This window comes from Vicugna pacos, chromosome 10 (assembly GCF_048564905.1).
Source record: "Vicugna pacos chromosome 10, VicPac4, whole genome shotgun sequence".
Lineage (NCBI taxonomy): Eukaryota > Metazoa > Chordata > Mammalia > Artiodactyla > Camelidae > Vicugna > Vicugna pacos.
In genome coordinates this window covers 64,735,873-64,749,804 of record NC_132996.1, presented here as the reverse complement: position 1 = coordinate 64,749,804, position 13,932 = coordinate 64,735,873, and the positions used below count along the sequence as shown (strand labels likewise).

Sequence of the window (13,932 nt, the reverse complement as noted above, 5' to 3'; positions counted from 1 at the left end):
ACTTTCCAGCCATCCGGGGAGCCTCTTTGGACTGACTCTCCATCATCTCACTCTCTGGTTTATCTGGAACCATCAGCAGCCCCAGCTTAATGGCCACATTCAAAGGAGCTGAATTTGAGGACACTGCTACAGCCCCACAATCATCTTCCTGAGACTCCAGACTGACTGTGTCCTTTTGCCACTGAAAGTCATTCAATGATAGTTCACCTCCCAGGATTAAAAGTCCTCATGCCTGATGGAGCACATGGGGCCCTTTGGACCAGGCACTTAGAATTCCCTACATTTCCTGGACACACCGTTCCTTCATATCGCTGAACTGTCACACAAGAACCTCTTCCTGAAATGCGTCTGTCCAGCTGGCAAAATTTCATTGAGCCCTTAACACTTAATCGCGAACAAACTTCTCTGTCTACCTGACCCACGCAAAATTTAAAACCTCCCTAAGCTCCCAAAGCATTTTGTGCAAACCTTCCACGGCATTCATCCCAGCCTAGTACTCATCACCCCTTCACTTCGCCATCCTTCCCCACTGACCACACGCCTGGAGGCTCGACATTGCCTTGTGTCATCCACTGGAGTAGATGCCGGGAGTGCGTGCCTGCCCAGAACACCTTCCCCACGTGACTCTGGGAAGGTTATCAGTCACCACTCGAGCTCCCTGAGGATCTGAACCATGACACGAACAGAGCCAAGTCAGCCTTTGGCAGTGCCCAGCAGAGATACCTGTGAGGTTCCCAGGGCTGTCCTCATTTCTGTTGGCTTAGGGCAAGTTCCATGGCTATTTCCCAGTAGTCTTCCAATGAGCCCAACAGTATTCTTGTAATTTTTTTTTTAATTTGTTTATCCAGAATCGGCTTCTGTCTCTTGCAATGAAAATCACTTGTATTTGCCATTAATCGACTTATTCCGCATGTATACTGAGCACTTACCATACACTGTATGTAGAAGAGAAACTGAGTCAACTTTAGCGGAATAAATAACAAGCTCCCACAGAGACCAGCAGCCTGGATCCACCCCTCCCCCCAGCAGTTGCTAAAGTCTGAGACAAAGTGCTCGCTGCCGTCAATCCTGAGGCCTCTCAGCAGTCTCCAGAGAGCTCCATCTCCCAGGAAGGAGCTCTGTGATCCCTGCTGGGAAATAGGAGCCCGGGCTTTCCCCCAGAAGGTGAGCTACCGAGCATCTGTTAAGTTTCCTCTCTTTGGAGGTCTTGTAGAGACCCCCACTGAGGGTGACACCCTATGTGTGCGTGTGTCCACATAACACCCCCACACACGGACACACACGCGTGTGTCAGCTCAGTTTTCTTCAAATAGGCACACATGCAAAGGAAGTGGGATGAGGCCGCCATAATGGGAGGGGCTGAGGAACGTCTCCGGGAGCTGGAAACGACTGTGTCCTGGAGCGTGGGAAGCAGGCACCAAGCCCTCCGTCGTGACATGCACTTCGAGACCCATGGCATTTGTACAGGGGCTCCCCAAGTCCGAGACGGCCACCTCTTAGCTTTGCACAGACTCTAGCAGGACAGCCTGGTCCACCTCCAGTGAGAGGATGTGTGAACTCGGAAAAAAGAAGTCTTGATTGACTCACAAGCAAGGTCCAAAACCTTTTATTACCAATTAAGGGCTGTGAGACCTCCGTCAAGTCCCTTACTGCTCAGAGGTTTTCACTATAAATGGTAACATCACCACATACCTTGTGACTTTTACGAGGATTAGATGAGCTCACACGAGAAAAGCGTCCAGCACACAAGGGCACACACCAGTGCCTAGTAAGTGTCAGCTTCCCCATCACCTCGTCATAAGATGTGCTATCTCAAAATATGAGTTCTTGGAGGGGTGGGTACAGCTCAGTGGTACAGCACATGCTTAGCATGCATGAGGTCCTGGGTTCAATCCCCAGTACCTCCATTTAAAACAATTTTTTTAATTAAATAAATTTTTAAATAAATAAAAGTGTGAGTTCTCCTCTGCAGGAAGCACTTATGCAAAGGCTGAGTCAAGAAGATCAATCCTGCAGCATCATGATGACCGGGATTTCGTAGCTGGCTCCATCTCACGCTAGTCACTGAGCCTTAAACGTTCGGTTCAACATCTCTGAGCCTCACTCTCCTTATCTATAAAATAGGGACATTTTTCCACCAGGCTTTTGTGAGGGTTAAGTAAGATAATAGCTTTAAGTTCCTTACACAATGAATAGCACATGGTAACGTCTCAATACAACAACCATATATCAGATCTAGCGAAGTCATCTTCGCTATGGCTTAAATCTGGTCTGAGAACCTTGAAACAGGAAATTAAAAAAAAAAAGATATTCAAGAGCTGAATGCAACCCTACAGATTCTATCATCAAATTCTCCCACTCAAGAGGTGGGTAAACCGAGGCCCAAGACCAAATAACGAGTTACTGGCACAGCCAGGAATAAAACCCAGGTTTCCCGATTCCCGACTTGCCACGCGGAGTTTTTCCCACTGTAGCGTGCTGCTTCCAAAAATTTAAAACAAGGGCAACAACACCAACAAAGTTTAGTCCAGATCAGAAAATTCAAGAGAGAGGCCAGCATCCCAGGGTATCCGAGTCACGTGACCCTTGAAACAGGCTTCTCCGGAAGGGGATCTACCGGATCCCAGGGCGAGGGGCCTTCCCTCCTGACACATCCGTGCTCTTACAGACCCAGCAGAGGCCTCAGGGACCCCAAGGGCAAGGAAAGCACACAGTGTGCTTTATCTCCAGCCCACATGACTGAGCACAGCCTAGAAGAGGACTTTAGCATCTTTATCAAAGAATCAAGGCATGTGGTAACAGAACGTTACGGACAGTAGCTGCAACAAAAAATGTACGTGAGAACCCTGAGCCCCGCCACCCACTTCCTCTCCCCTTGACCTCCGGCTGCCTCTCCGCCGGGAGATGCGAGATACCACCCATGACTTTGGCAGCACTAAGCTTGAACCCAGGCTCTCTCCCACCCCTCAAAGGTGCCCCCAAAACTCAGCGAGGACAACTGGGGCTGTGACCCCCCTCTCTGGACAGAGTGGAAAGAGTTCAGGGGCCCAGGACTCAACTGAACCTGCAATTCCCCTCACTCCAGCTGCATCCTCTGCACCCTAGGTCTGACTGTGGGCCCCTCTTCCTTAGCTCCTGTACTAAAAACATTCGCCATCTGCAGAGCCCTAGGAGGAGCTGGGCGGCCACGATGCTCCAGCAGCTTCATGCGCACCGCGGTCGGGACCCTGCAGGGCAGAGAGATTCTAGTGGATTCAAGGTCTCCCAGCTTCTGCAGAATCAGACTCAAGCTTCGGTTGTTCGCCTCCAGCCCTTGCTCGTTCCTCTGCACCCTGCTCACAGCAGCCCAGCCCTGCAGAAAGGTGGGCTGAGAGGGAGGTGCCGTGGGCTAGGGGACGGCGCTTGTCCCCACTAAGCCTTGGTTTTCTCACCAAGTAAGGAGCTTAGCTTTCCAATGCAGCTTTGCGGAAGCCCAGGAGACCTCAGAGGTGCCTCGGAAGCCACCCAGGGAATTCAGGGAGGGGGAAGGCAGGGTGCAGGGGGTGCCCCCTCCTCAGTCTGCAATAGCCTCACTTTTATCTGCTTCATACGCTGAGGTTGAATACGAGACTTCATTTTAAGGAAGAGGCCTCTGGCCAACAGAAAAAAGAAGGGGAGGAAAAAAAGAAAGAAGAAAGCTTTTTCCAGTCAGCTTAGCTAGCTGGAAAACCACCCAAGTAAACGAATGGATGCTTTCCAACAAAAAGGGAAGGAAGAGAGTCCCCTCGCTCCTTTCCTGGTTAAAACACGGCTGCAGTGTAAGTTGAAATCATCAGCCATTCCTGAAGGATGACCACACATCAGAGCAGCAAGACAGAAGGAAGGGACCTCTGAAGAAAGGGGGGGAAAAAGCCATCCCAAATGAAGAGGTCACCCTTTACTGGCTCACTGATGTCCTCCGGGCCACAGGTGTCAGACCCCAGGAAGACGAGAGGGTCCCAGGATGAGAGAGAGGACCAGGAGCCCAAGGGGAAAGGTTGGGGGTGCGGGAAACAGTAACAGAAAGGAAGGGACCAGCAGCCTGGACTCAGAAGGAACATCTGGTCCTTCACTTCCCACAGTAGGGTAGAAAGGATTGCGGCTGGTGGGCGGGGGCCCTCCGAGCACACGCAGGTGGGCACAAATCCTGGCACGTTCTCCTCCCCACCTTTAAACAGCTCTTTGCCTGGGAGACACTTGCCTAGATAAACCCAGCTCTTCACGCAATAAATCTGATTCAAAAAGACAAGGACATGTGATTTTTCTGGTCCCTGCTGCCCTCTTCCCCCATCAGCCTCCTTCCAGGATGAGGGTCTGTGGAGTCCCAAGGACAAACATCGCCATTTCCAAGGATTCCAAACACACACACACACACACACACACACACACACACACACACACACACACACACACACACACACACGCCGCTGCACACTCGGCCCAACATCTGGTTTTTCCAGTCTCTCTTTTCTAATTCAAAGAGCCAGAAATTCAGAGTGTCAGCTCTCAACAAGCACTCAGTGCTCTCTGTTCTCATTTAAAGATCTAATGCCTCTTCTCCGCTCTACAGTGAAACCCTCCCAGAGGGCACACTTCCCCTTTCCACTGACCTGCGTCTTCCCTAACGCCCTCGCCGGATGAATCAAGAGGAAATCAACCGAGAACCATATCCTGGGTGCAGCCTCGTACTTTTACTTTCAAGATGTTGTTCTAGCGGAACAGTTTGAGGCAAGAATTGGCCCCATTCGGAAGTGAAGACACTGAGGAATAAACCCATTACCAGACTAGCCCAAGGCCAGTGAGTCCGTGGACAACTGGACAAAAGCCAAAGTCCATGATGACCCCACTCCATGAGTTCTGCCAAAACAACCACATCAAATACATTTTTTAAATACACACTTTTTTAAAATTTTAAAAAATTTTTTTTTATTTTAGAGGGGAGGTAATTACGTTTATTTTTTTTAATGGAGGTACTGGGGATTGAACCCAGGACATTGTGCATGCTACGCATGCACTCTACCACTGAGCTACAGCCTCCTCATTTTTTTTTTTAACAAAATACAGTCAGTTTACAATATTGTGTCAATTTCTGGTGTTCAGCATAATGTTTCAGTCATACAGATACATACATATATTCCTTTTCATGTTCTTTTTCATTATAGGTTACTACAAGATATTGAATAGAGTTCCTTGTGCTATACAGAAGAGACTTGCTTATCTATTTGACTTGTTTATCTATTTTATATATAGTCGTTAGTATCTGCAAATCTTGAACTCCAATTCTCACAGCAACCCTATGAGGGACAAATGGGATCTTCTCCATTCACAGCTGAGACAACTACTTACTTAGGGTTAAATAACTTGTCCCAGGTAAGTCAGCTAATAGGTGGCAGCATTAGGGCTCAAAAGTGGGTCTTGTGGGCCCCTGGGGCCCCCATGCATACCCTCCACACACTATTTGAAGATGCCTTTTCCACGCTGGCTCTGGTACACACCCTCACTCATGTCAGGGAGCACTGCAATACCAATGAAGCTAAAGTGGACTTATCTGTATGCATGAATGAAAAAGATGCTGGTGCATATACTCCTACGAATGTGCACATATGTAGAGATACATCTGCCTGCCTGAGCTGAAAACCTCGCCCTGCGACTTAAGTTGCTGTGTGACAAGTGACTTAACCTCTCTGAGACTCAGTTTCCCTATTTACAGCATGAATAAATCTGCTCACAGAACTGTTGTGAGGATTAAATTAGTGAGTACATGTGGAGTGTTTAGAGTGATGCTGTGTACATGTTAAATTCCCAAGACCATGCCATTAAGACAATCAGTTTTCTTTAAACAGAGTTTCTGCTAAAGATGCAATTCGAATGCCAGTTCTCAGAAGGTGACAGCAGGTCCCTTAAACTAAAATGTAGTTCATTTATTTGAACAAAGTCATTGCTCTACTATATGCATGTAAAGAAATCAAGCTCCCTCTGAATTTTTTTTCAGCAAAATAAGGGATTTTTTTGCAAGGTCCTCTGAATTTTGTTTCTGCTACATTCTCACAAATTTTGACATTTACTACTGTTGTTACCATTCATTTCTAAGTAGTTTTTTATTTTCATTTTGGTTTCTTTTGAACCCAGTTATTTAGAAAGGTGTTTTTAAATTTCCAAAGCAGGTAAAACCTAGGGAGGACTATTAATGTATTGTTAATTTCTAATTTTGTTACGTCACTGTCAGAAAACATGGCCGATATGACTTAATATTCTGTGGAATTCAACATCTTCCCTATGCTTAATACACAGTCAGTATTTTTTTAATCTTGTGGATGTGCTTGACAAGATCTTGCATTCCCTTCGTTGGATACAAAAATCATCAAAGTTTCATCCCCCCGTGCCATGTTAATTCTAATCTGCTTTTGCTTCTCAGGACCTGAACTAGGTCTAAGAGAAGGAGCAGCAAAAAGGGATGGAAGTTCATCTAAAGAGAAGAAGGAGGAAAAACAAAACAAAAAAATGCCCAGCAGGTAGATGTTATCTCTACTGATGAGTAATCTGTGGTTGGGGAGGCTAAGTCTTCCAGAATCACACAGCTAATGAGGAACAGGTCAGGACTGGAACCCGGTTTGGTCCAATCCACTGTTCACAGTAGATTAATTTAAAGGATCCTGGGGTCTCATAACCGACTACCACGCCCACAACATTCTCCTCACTATCAGGTCCCACCCAGAGTAACAGGTTCACTGGCCCATTCACTCATCCAACAGCATTTATGGAACATCTATCACTTTCCAAGCAATTTGCGGAGGCTGGAGAAACACAAAGGAAACTCAGACCTCACGGTCTCAGGCGGCAGGCAGACAGGCACACAGGTCCTTACAACACCACGCGGTGAGTGATGACAGCCCTTACTACACGGAATTACACATCAAGGAGAAGATGTCTGAATTCAAAGCAGCGCCTGGGGCAGAGGGACTGTGTGCAAAAGTGATTCCTCAGGGATTTATCCAAAAGATACCGACAGGAAGGCCATCTGGCATAAGAAGACCACACCTTTTTCCTGCTTGCCCCTCATCCCAGGCGTCCCGCAAGGAGAATCAAAGAAAAACCCTCTGCTTCTTCCTCCCCTGCCCCAGCCTTCTCCACTCTTCCCCGACTTCCTCCCCTCCTCCCCCCAGCCCCCCAACGCCCCAGAGCATCCGGTTCTCAAGGATACAGGAGGAAGGAACTAACCCTTTCTTCTCTATTCCATCCTCAGCCTTCTCCTCAACTTCCTTTCGGCTTCAGTCCCACAAGCCCCCTCCCCTTCATGGTTCTTGTGGAACATGTCACTAAGAGTTTAAAAAGGTAACATTTATGGAGCACCCGGCCTGTGCTGAGGATTCCTCTAAGACACATGCTTTCTACTTATTGAGGCGTTTAATTTCCACAAGAATCTTCTGGAGACACTCCCCACCTTACAGCTGAGAAAACTAGAAGATAAAGATGCCAAGCAACCCCCCAAGCCACGCAGACAGCGAGTGCCTGAGCTGGGAGGAGACCCGGGCAGCTGCCTGAAGACCCTCGTTCTCCAACTCCGTGGAGTGATGCCCGTTAGCGGCAGACACCCCCCACCCCCCGGCTGTAGCATGCAGCGCCGGCCCCTGGAAACACGTATCCAAGGCACCAAAACACAGATGCCGCACCAATGAGGTCATGAAAAACAAGGAGAGACTGAGAAACCGTCACAGCCCAGGGGCTGCCAAGGAAACATGACAGCCACATGCAATGTATTACCCTGGGTGGGATCCTAGGTCCGAAAAACGGGCATCCGCAGAAAAACGAGTGGAACCCAAATCAAGTCTGGCGTTTACTGCCTAGCAGGGCACCGACCGACACCAGGTGCTCAGGTTTGACAAACGTCCCATGGTGACGTAGGATGTGAACAACGGAGGAAACTGGGTAGACAGGAACTCTCTGTACTATCTTTGTATCCTTTCTGTAAATCTAAAGCTAGTCTAGAGTGAAAAGTTGTTTTCTGGGAAAACAAAACAAAACAGCACAGCTGCCTAACCCAGGCAGCTGAACATACCCAGATGGTATACGCTCCACTAACCGCTTTAGGTGCGGGCTGAACCTCAGGTCTCCCACCGGAGACACGGAGCGTTGCCATGGAAACGGCCCAACGCCAGAAAATCGGCTGACCCAACAGTGGAGACAGTGGTGAGGGGAGGAAGTTGCAAAGGGACCTAATATAAAAGGCTAGAGAGAGGGCCCCCTCGGGACCACAGACTCTCCGGGTAAGCTCGTCTGTAGACTGTCCCCATCCATCCGCTGGATGGTGTGGTTTAAGCTCTCTGGGCTGTGGGCTGGGAAGTGAAAATACAGAGGGATGAGGCGTGTGTGGTCTGGGCTCTCTCAGAGAGCAGGGCTTCACAGGCAGGCAGCTTCCCAAACCACAGCACAGTGGGGCTGCTTGCACATGCCAACGGAACTAAAGTTTGTGGAAGCGCTTGGTGAGCGATGTTAGCTCAGGCCTGGAGGCCTCCCTGCAGCGCTGACGCTGCACCTGGGCCTTGGGGGCTGTGTTAAGATTCCCCAGGGGAAGAGTGAGGCAGCTAGACTGTCACTGTGGTTCCTACATCTCCTTCGCGGTCTCTCTGAAAGGGGGCAACTCGCCATGAGGTATCGGGCAGGGGGTTAAGGTCACCTAGGAGCCTTGGAATTCACCCATCCTTGTCCTTGAGGACAGAACCAGTGACTTCTGACTTTGTTAGCAAATACATGGGTTCCCAGGTTAAATGCTGCACTTCAGGAAGGTAAGGTTTCACCAACCCAGAAGGGTTGGAGCCAGAAGAGTAGGTCCCAGTGATGAATAAAAGATGTACAGGGGCCAAGGTGTTGCTGATCAGTCAATAGTCAAATGCTTAACAGATAATGCAGAGTGCCAGGCACCGGGGCCCAGAAGAACATTCTACCTGCCAGTGCATCAGAGGGCACGCAGGCAGATGTGTTCAATTCTTGATCCCACCACTTCCCAGCTGGGGATCGCAGTCACGTCTGAGCTTCAATTTCCTTACCTGCAAAATGGGAACAATCTATACCACCACCTTGCCTGGCAGGGTTGAGAGGATTAGAGACAAGGTACTGAAGGCCCTGAACACAAGTCCCTTCCGATAGTAAGTAGTGGCTCAGTAAATGATCACTGTTACCATAGTTGATATGGTGACAAAAACGAGGAGTAGCACCATTGATCATGGAGACAAAATGGATCTAGGAGACAAAAAAGTACAACTCACAAAAAACAAATGGGAGGTGGGGTCAAGCCCACTCCATGGTAACGAAAAACCCCACTCCCAAGAGAAGAAAGTATTTCGCTACAAAGCAGCACGCAGCCATGCCGGCTGCTGGGATGGAGGGGGCGTGTTTCAGGCTGCGTGGAGGGAGCGTCACCTAGAGTTCTAGAAGACGGGCAGGAGTCTTGCCAGGAGGGGAAGGAGCACTGGAGGGAGCCAGGACAACATGAACCAGCACTGCTCCCTCGCCTCCTGCCACTGGACTAGCCCCCCCACACACACTCGGGAATAAAAATAAAACTAATCCCCTTCTCTCTACCACGCATTTTCTCTCTGGCCCCTGGCAGGCGGGTCCCTAATCCCCACTCAATCCTTTATCACTCTCATCTCAGCTCTGCCTCCTGTCTGCTCACAGCAAAGCAGCTCTCCCGGGGCACGAATCCTGCCAGGGAGAGAGAAGAGGTCAGGAAGGAACCATGGCCCAGTTAGAAATCTTATCACCAAAGGATGGACGCTGATGAAGACATTCTCAAGTCAGATCAGGTGATTCAGAGCACCTGGCCAGTAGGAGGGGCTCAGTAAACAGTCATCAAAGGAATTCAGCTTTAAAGGGGAAGTACAGCTCCTTGTTTGGATGGGGTTAGACTGCAACCATTCTCCTGAAGAACCTGAATGGGGGAACTTCAAATAAAGGAGGCCAAGGACAAGCCGTTAAGGATGCAGCAAGACACCAGGCAGGGCAGAAAGACTGAAGTCCGTCTGATCTTTAGCACCTCAGGGGGTTGATTTCATTAGTGTGTCCCTACTGGTGCTGGCCGTGGAGGGGCCAGCAGACCCCAAGACATTCCCAGTTCTTTTTTAGATCAGTCTCCACGGGGGTCCAATGTCCTTGACCTCCATTCCACACATCACTGCTTCTCTGGGACCACTGTCTACGTTTGATTTTGAGGGTCTCTTTTCATGCAATATTTCTCTTTGTTTTCCCTATATGACCATCTATCCTTTACGACCAGGACTTGGTATATAATTCTATACAATTGTATAGGATTCTATGTAATATAAATACAGTTTACGACCAGGACATGGTATATAATTCTGCCCAGCATGATGTCCAGCAGGATGCTAGGCACACAGAGGTCCAGAAGCACTGCTGGTGTTGTACCCAGGAAGCCCTTGCCCACTGGAGATGGGTGAGAAAATCCAGGATCCTTGTCTCCCTTCTTAGGGGACTCTCCACGGCTCTGAAGAGATTAAACTGGAATCTTAACAAGGACTTGAAGAGGGACCTGAGCTTTTTCTGGGAAGAGCCCCCAGGCCAACAGGGTCTTCCCGTGGTGGCTTGTGTCCCAAGGATGGTATCACTGTCTCTGTTTCCTGTGTGTCTCCCTATCTGACTGTGACCTTCAGGAGGCCCGGGAATCAGCCCTGCACCCAGCACCCAGCACCCATTACAGGGCCTGGGACGGAGCAGGTGCCCGGTCAACGTTTGCCGAGTGAAAAGAGGGCCAGGCAAGCCGTTCCTGGACAGGAATTGTCTGGGCTTGGCAGATCCAAAGTCCAGCGAGTGAGAAATCGGCAGGTACTGCCTTGAGAGGCGGGCCGGGTGAGGCACTGAACATTCCTGGCAAGCCAGGCAGGCTACTGAGACCAGGAGCAGCAGTGCAACAGATTGGATGAGTCAGGTCTTGTGGCCTCGGGAAGGTGTGTCCTTTGACGGTGGGGACGCTGCTCCCGGCCGGTAAAGTGTGAGGAGCTCACCCTTACTGTGGTGGGGGATTATCACGGACTGTCTCCTTTCCCCCTTGAGGACCCCGTGGGGAAGGTATGGTGGTCCACTCTGCAGGCACAAAACTGAGCCCTACAGACACCAGAGCCTCCCACTGCTTGGGACAGGCGCACAATGAAGCATTTCTAGAAACACGCATCCTCAGGGTTGATGGGGGCTTAAATGTCCTCATCTGCCCACTACCCTCCAACCCCCGGCAAAGAGATGCTCAAATGCCTACAGCATCCAACATCCCAGCAAGCTTCCTGCCTCCCTCCCGCGCTTGAGGGTCCATGACCCGTCCCACCAGGCCAGCCCAGCCTCAAGCAGCTCTGACTATTAAAAATGCTTCCTGCTGAGTCCTAATGTCTCCCCATCAGCTTCTGTCTCCTCCTTCTGTCCACACCGAGAAAAGCTAATTCCCCCCACACAGCTGCCCTGCAGCTATCTGGAGGCGGTTATCACCTCGCCTCCCCCGGGGTTTAGAAAGATGCCCACAGACGGAGATTGCACAGGCTGCTCAGGGTGAAACTGGTTTCATACAGGTCAGCAAATGTTGATAAAAGGAATCAGAGAGAGAAGAGAGTTATTTTGCTGCAGTGAGGAAGATCTCTCTCCTGGGGAAAGGAACAGGTGATCAGAAGAGGTGGACTAGAAACCAAAATCCAGCTCAACCTTAACAACAGTCTTCAAGGAAAACATTGATAATGCCAGAAAGGCCTTCTGAGAGCTACCAAACTGTGTTTTACCAAGAGGGGTTAGAGGAGCGGAGAGGCAAAGTGACATAAAGGAATACAGCCATTAAGCAGCAGGGCCACAGTTAAGAATCCTTTGGACCCGCAGCCCTGTCGTCCTTGCACAGCGTCGCTCCCCCATCTCCCTGTTCCACAATTCTAGCACAGCACCGTGATTTGAAAACAGCACCCTCCTAATAAGACCACCATCTGTAATCTCCCTTTCACCACATCCCCAAGGGGTCAAGGGAGAAACACAGCGTTAGCTCTGTCTTACAGAGGGTAACACAAGCTCGGAGAAGCAAAGGGACTTGCATGGGTCCCCTGGCAAACGGACTTTCTACTTGGAACTCAAAGCTCAGGTCAAGCTCTTTGCTATTTTTTGACAACGGCTATTGAAAGGGCCGTGGGGTGCCTTCCTCCGGAAATGGACTTCCTGACTTGAGGAAGGGAGCCACCTCTGCCTGCTGTCCAGTTTTGCACTGTTTTATGATCGCCGGGCGTGCTATACAGAAGAGCCTCAAAACCACGCTCCTCTTCCCTTTCTGCCTCCCCAGCCAGCGTACTCCAGCAAGAGCAAGTAGGAGGCAGGGAGGCCCGACTCCCACAGTCAGCGACTGTCCCTTTGTCTCAACTTCTAGGAAGCGGTGGAACCAGGAGGCAACCAGAGTTCTACTCAGTTCCCTGCTCCCCAAACTTTAATGTGCTCACGATCACCTGGGGAGACATATGAATAGATTCTGATTCTGTAGGTCCTGACTGAGGCCCAAGCTTCTGTGCTTCTGACAGACTCCCGAGTAGATGGATTACTTTGTATCAAGGGCTAGCATTTAAATTCTATTAGGACAGAGGCTTAGCACTGGGCCTGCCCCACAGAAAGCACTCAATAACTGTTTGTTCAATGAGTCAGTGAGTCTTGGACTTAAAAACCCACGCTATAACACTTCTTTCTACTAAGCCCCATTATGTCACTAGATCTCATAATAAATCCCTAAGGTACCATCAATCTCCGCTTGACAGATAAGGAAACAGGCTCAAAAGAGTAAGTAACCTAAGATTTTACAGCTGGAAACGGTCTACCTTCAGACCCTTTGCTCTGACCACAGTTGTCCCAAGGATGCGGGGGTGAAATTAATAGTTATAGACAGCCGGACGTTGAGGAGCTGGCCTCATCGGAGCACGTGACCGGCTCACAGCACGGGAGGTCACCCAGGACCTCTGAGCTGTTCTCCCCGGCGAGGGCAGCCGGCTCAGCGCCCCCACCAGCACCCCCACCCCACCCCCTACCAGGGAAACCAGGGGGAGCGCCTTGGGGGGAGGCCGATCCTGGGCACAGTACCAGGCAGCAGCCAGCAGGTGGTGAGTGACCCTTGACCTCACAGTGAGCCCCGCTGGGCCCAAGCACCCCCCACCTCCCGCGGATTCCAGCTCTGGACTTCTGCCGTCCAGCTTGGGGCGGGGGCGAGGGAGGTGGGACGAGGCTGGAGGCATCCAGGGAAATTGCAGCCTAGCGTGAATCACCCGGCACATGACCCCAAAGAGAAGGGGTGGATGCGGAACCCGCTCGGGATACGGCTGGGGCTCGGGGAGGGCAGGCCTTGCGCCCGCCCCCACCATCACCCTCCAGCCACGATCTGGGAATGGAGGGAAGCCCCTCTCCCGTCCGGCTCCACCCCGGCAGCCCCCGGCCCGCCCGGTTGCTGGGTGAGGCGGGACTCACGGCCTTCAGCTGCTCCAGCCGGTCCTTCATCCTGGTGCCCAGGCGCCCGCAGGCAGGTGAGCACGTCCCAGGTGAGCACGTCCCAGGTGAGCGGCCGGAAGTGGCGGCCGGGCCCCTGCGGGGTGAAGGAGCAGGAGGCGCAGGCGGCGGCGGCCGGCGGCCGCGGGCGAGGAGGAGCGTCTGAGGCCGAGGGAAGCTCCGTCCGCCACGCCGCCCCCTCCGGCCCCGCCGGCGCCGCGCGCTCCAAATCCGGCTCCCGGGCCGGCGCCGGCGCGCAGCGCTGATCCGCCCGGCGGACCCGCCCCTTACCTGGGCCGCGCCCCGCGCTCCTCCTTAAAGGGCCCGTGCCCCGCCGCCGCCCCTCCACCCTCGACGCCTCTCGCTCCACCTCCCCTAGCTCCAGGTCCCTCGAGGGACCAGCACGGCGAGATCCCG

General features: G+C 51.3%; 1 protein-coding gene across 6 annotated transcripts in view; it reads right to left on the bottom strand.

The window, feature by feature from the left end:
* Nucleotides 1-13,932, bottom strand: part of STX3 (syntaxin 3) — a 36,876-nt gene extending 22,944 nt beyond the window's left edge. For 2 of the 6 annotated variants that reach the window (XM_072970015.1, XM_072970017.1), the window contains exon 1: nt 13,498-13,932. In XM_072970015.1, coding sequence (XP_072826116.1) covers nt 13,498-13,527 — 30 coding nt within the window. In that variant the 5' untranslated portion in view covers nt 13,528-13,932. Of the gene's footprint in view, nt 1-8,074; nt 8,094-13,497 lie in introns of those variants that run through there. The other 4 variants (XM_031690719.2, XM_031690720.2, XM_072970018.1 and 1 more) reach the window with 3 other exon arrangements.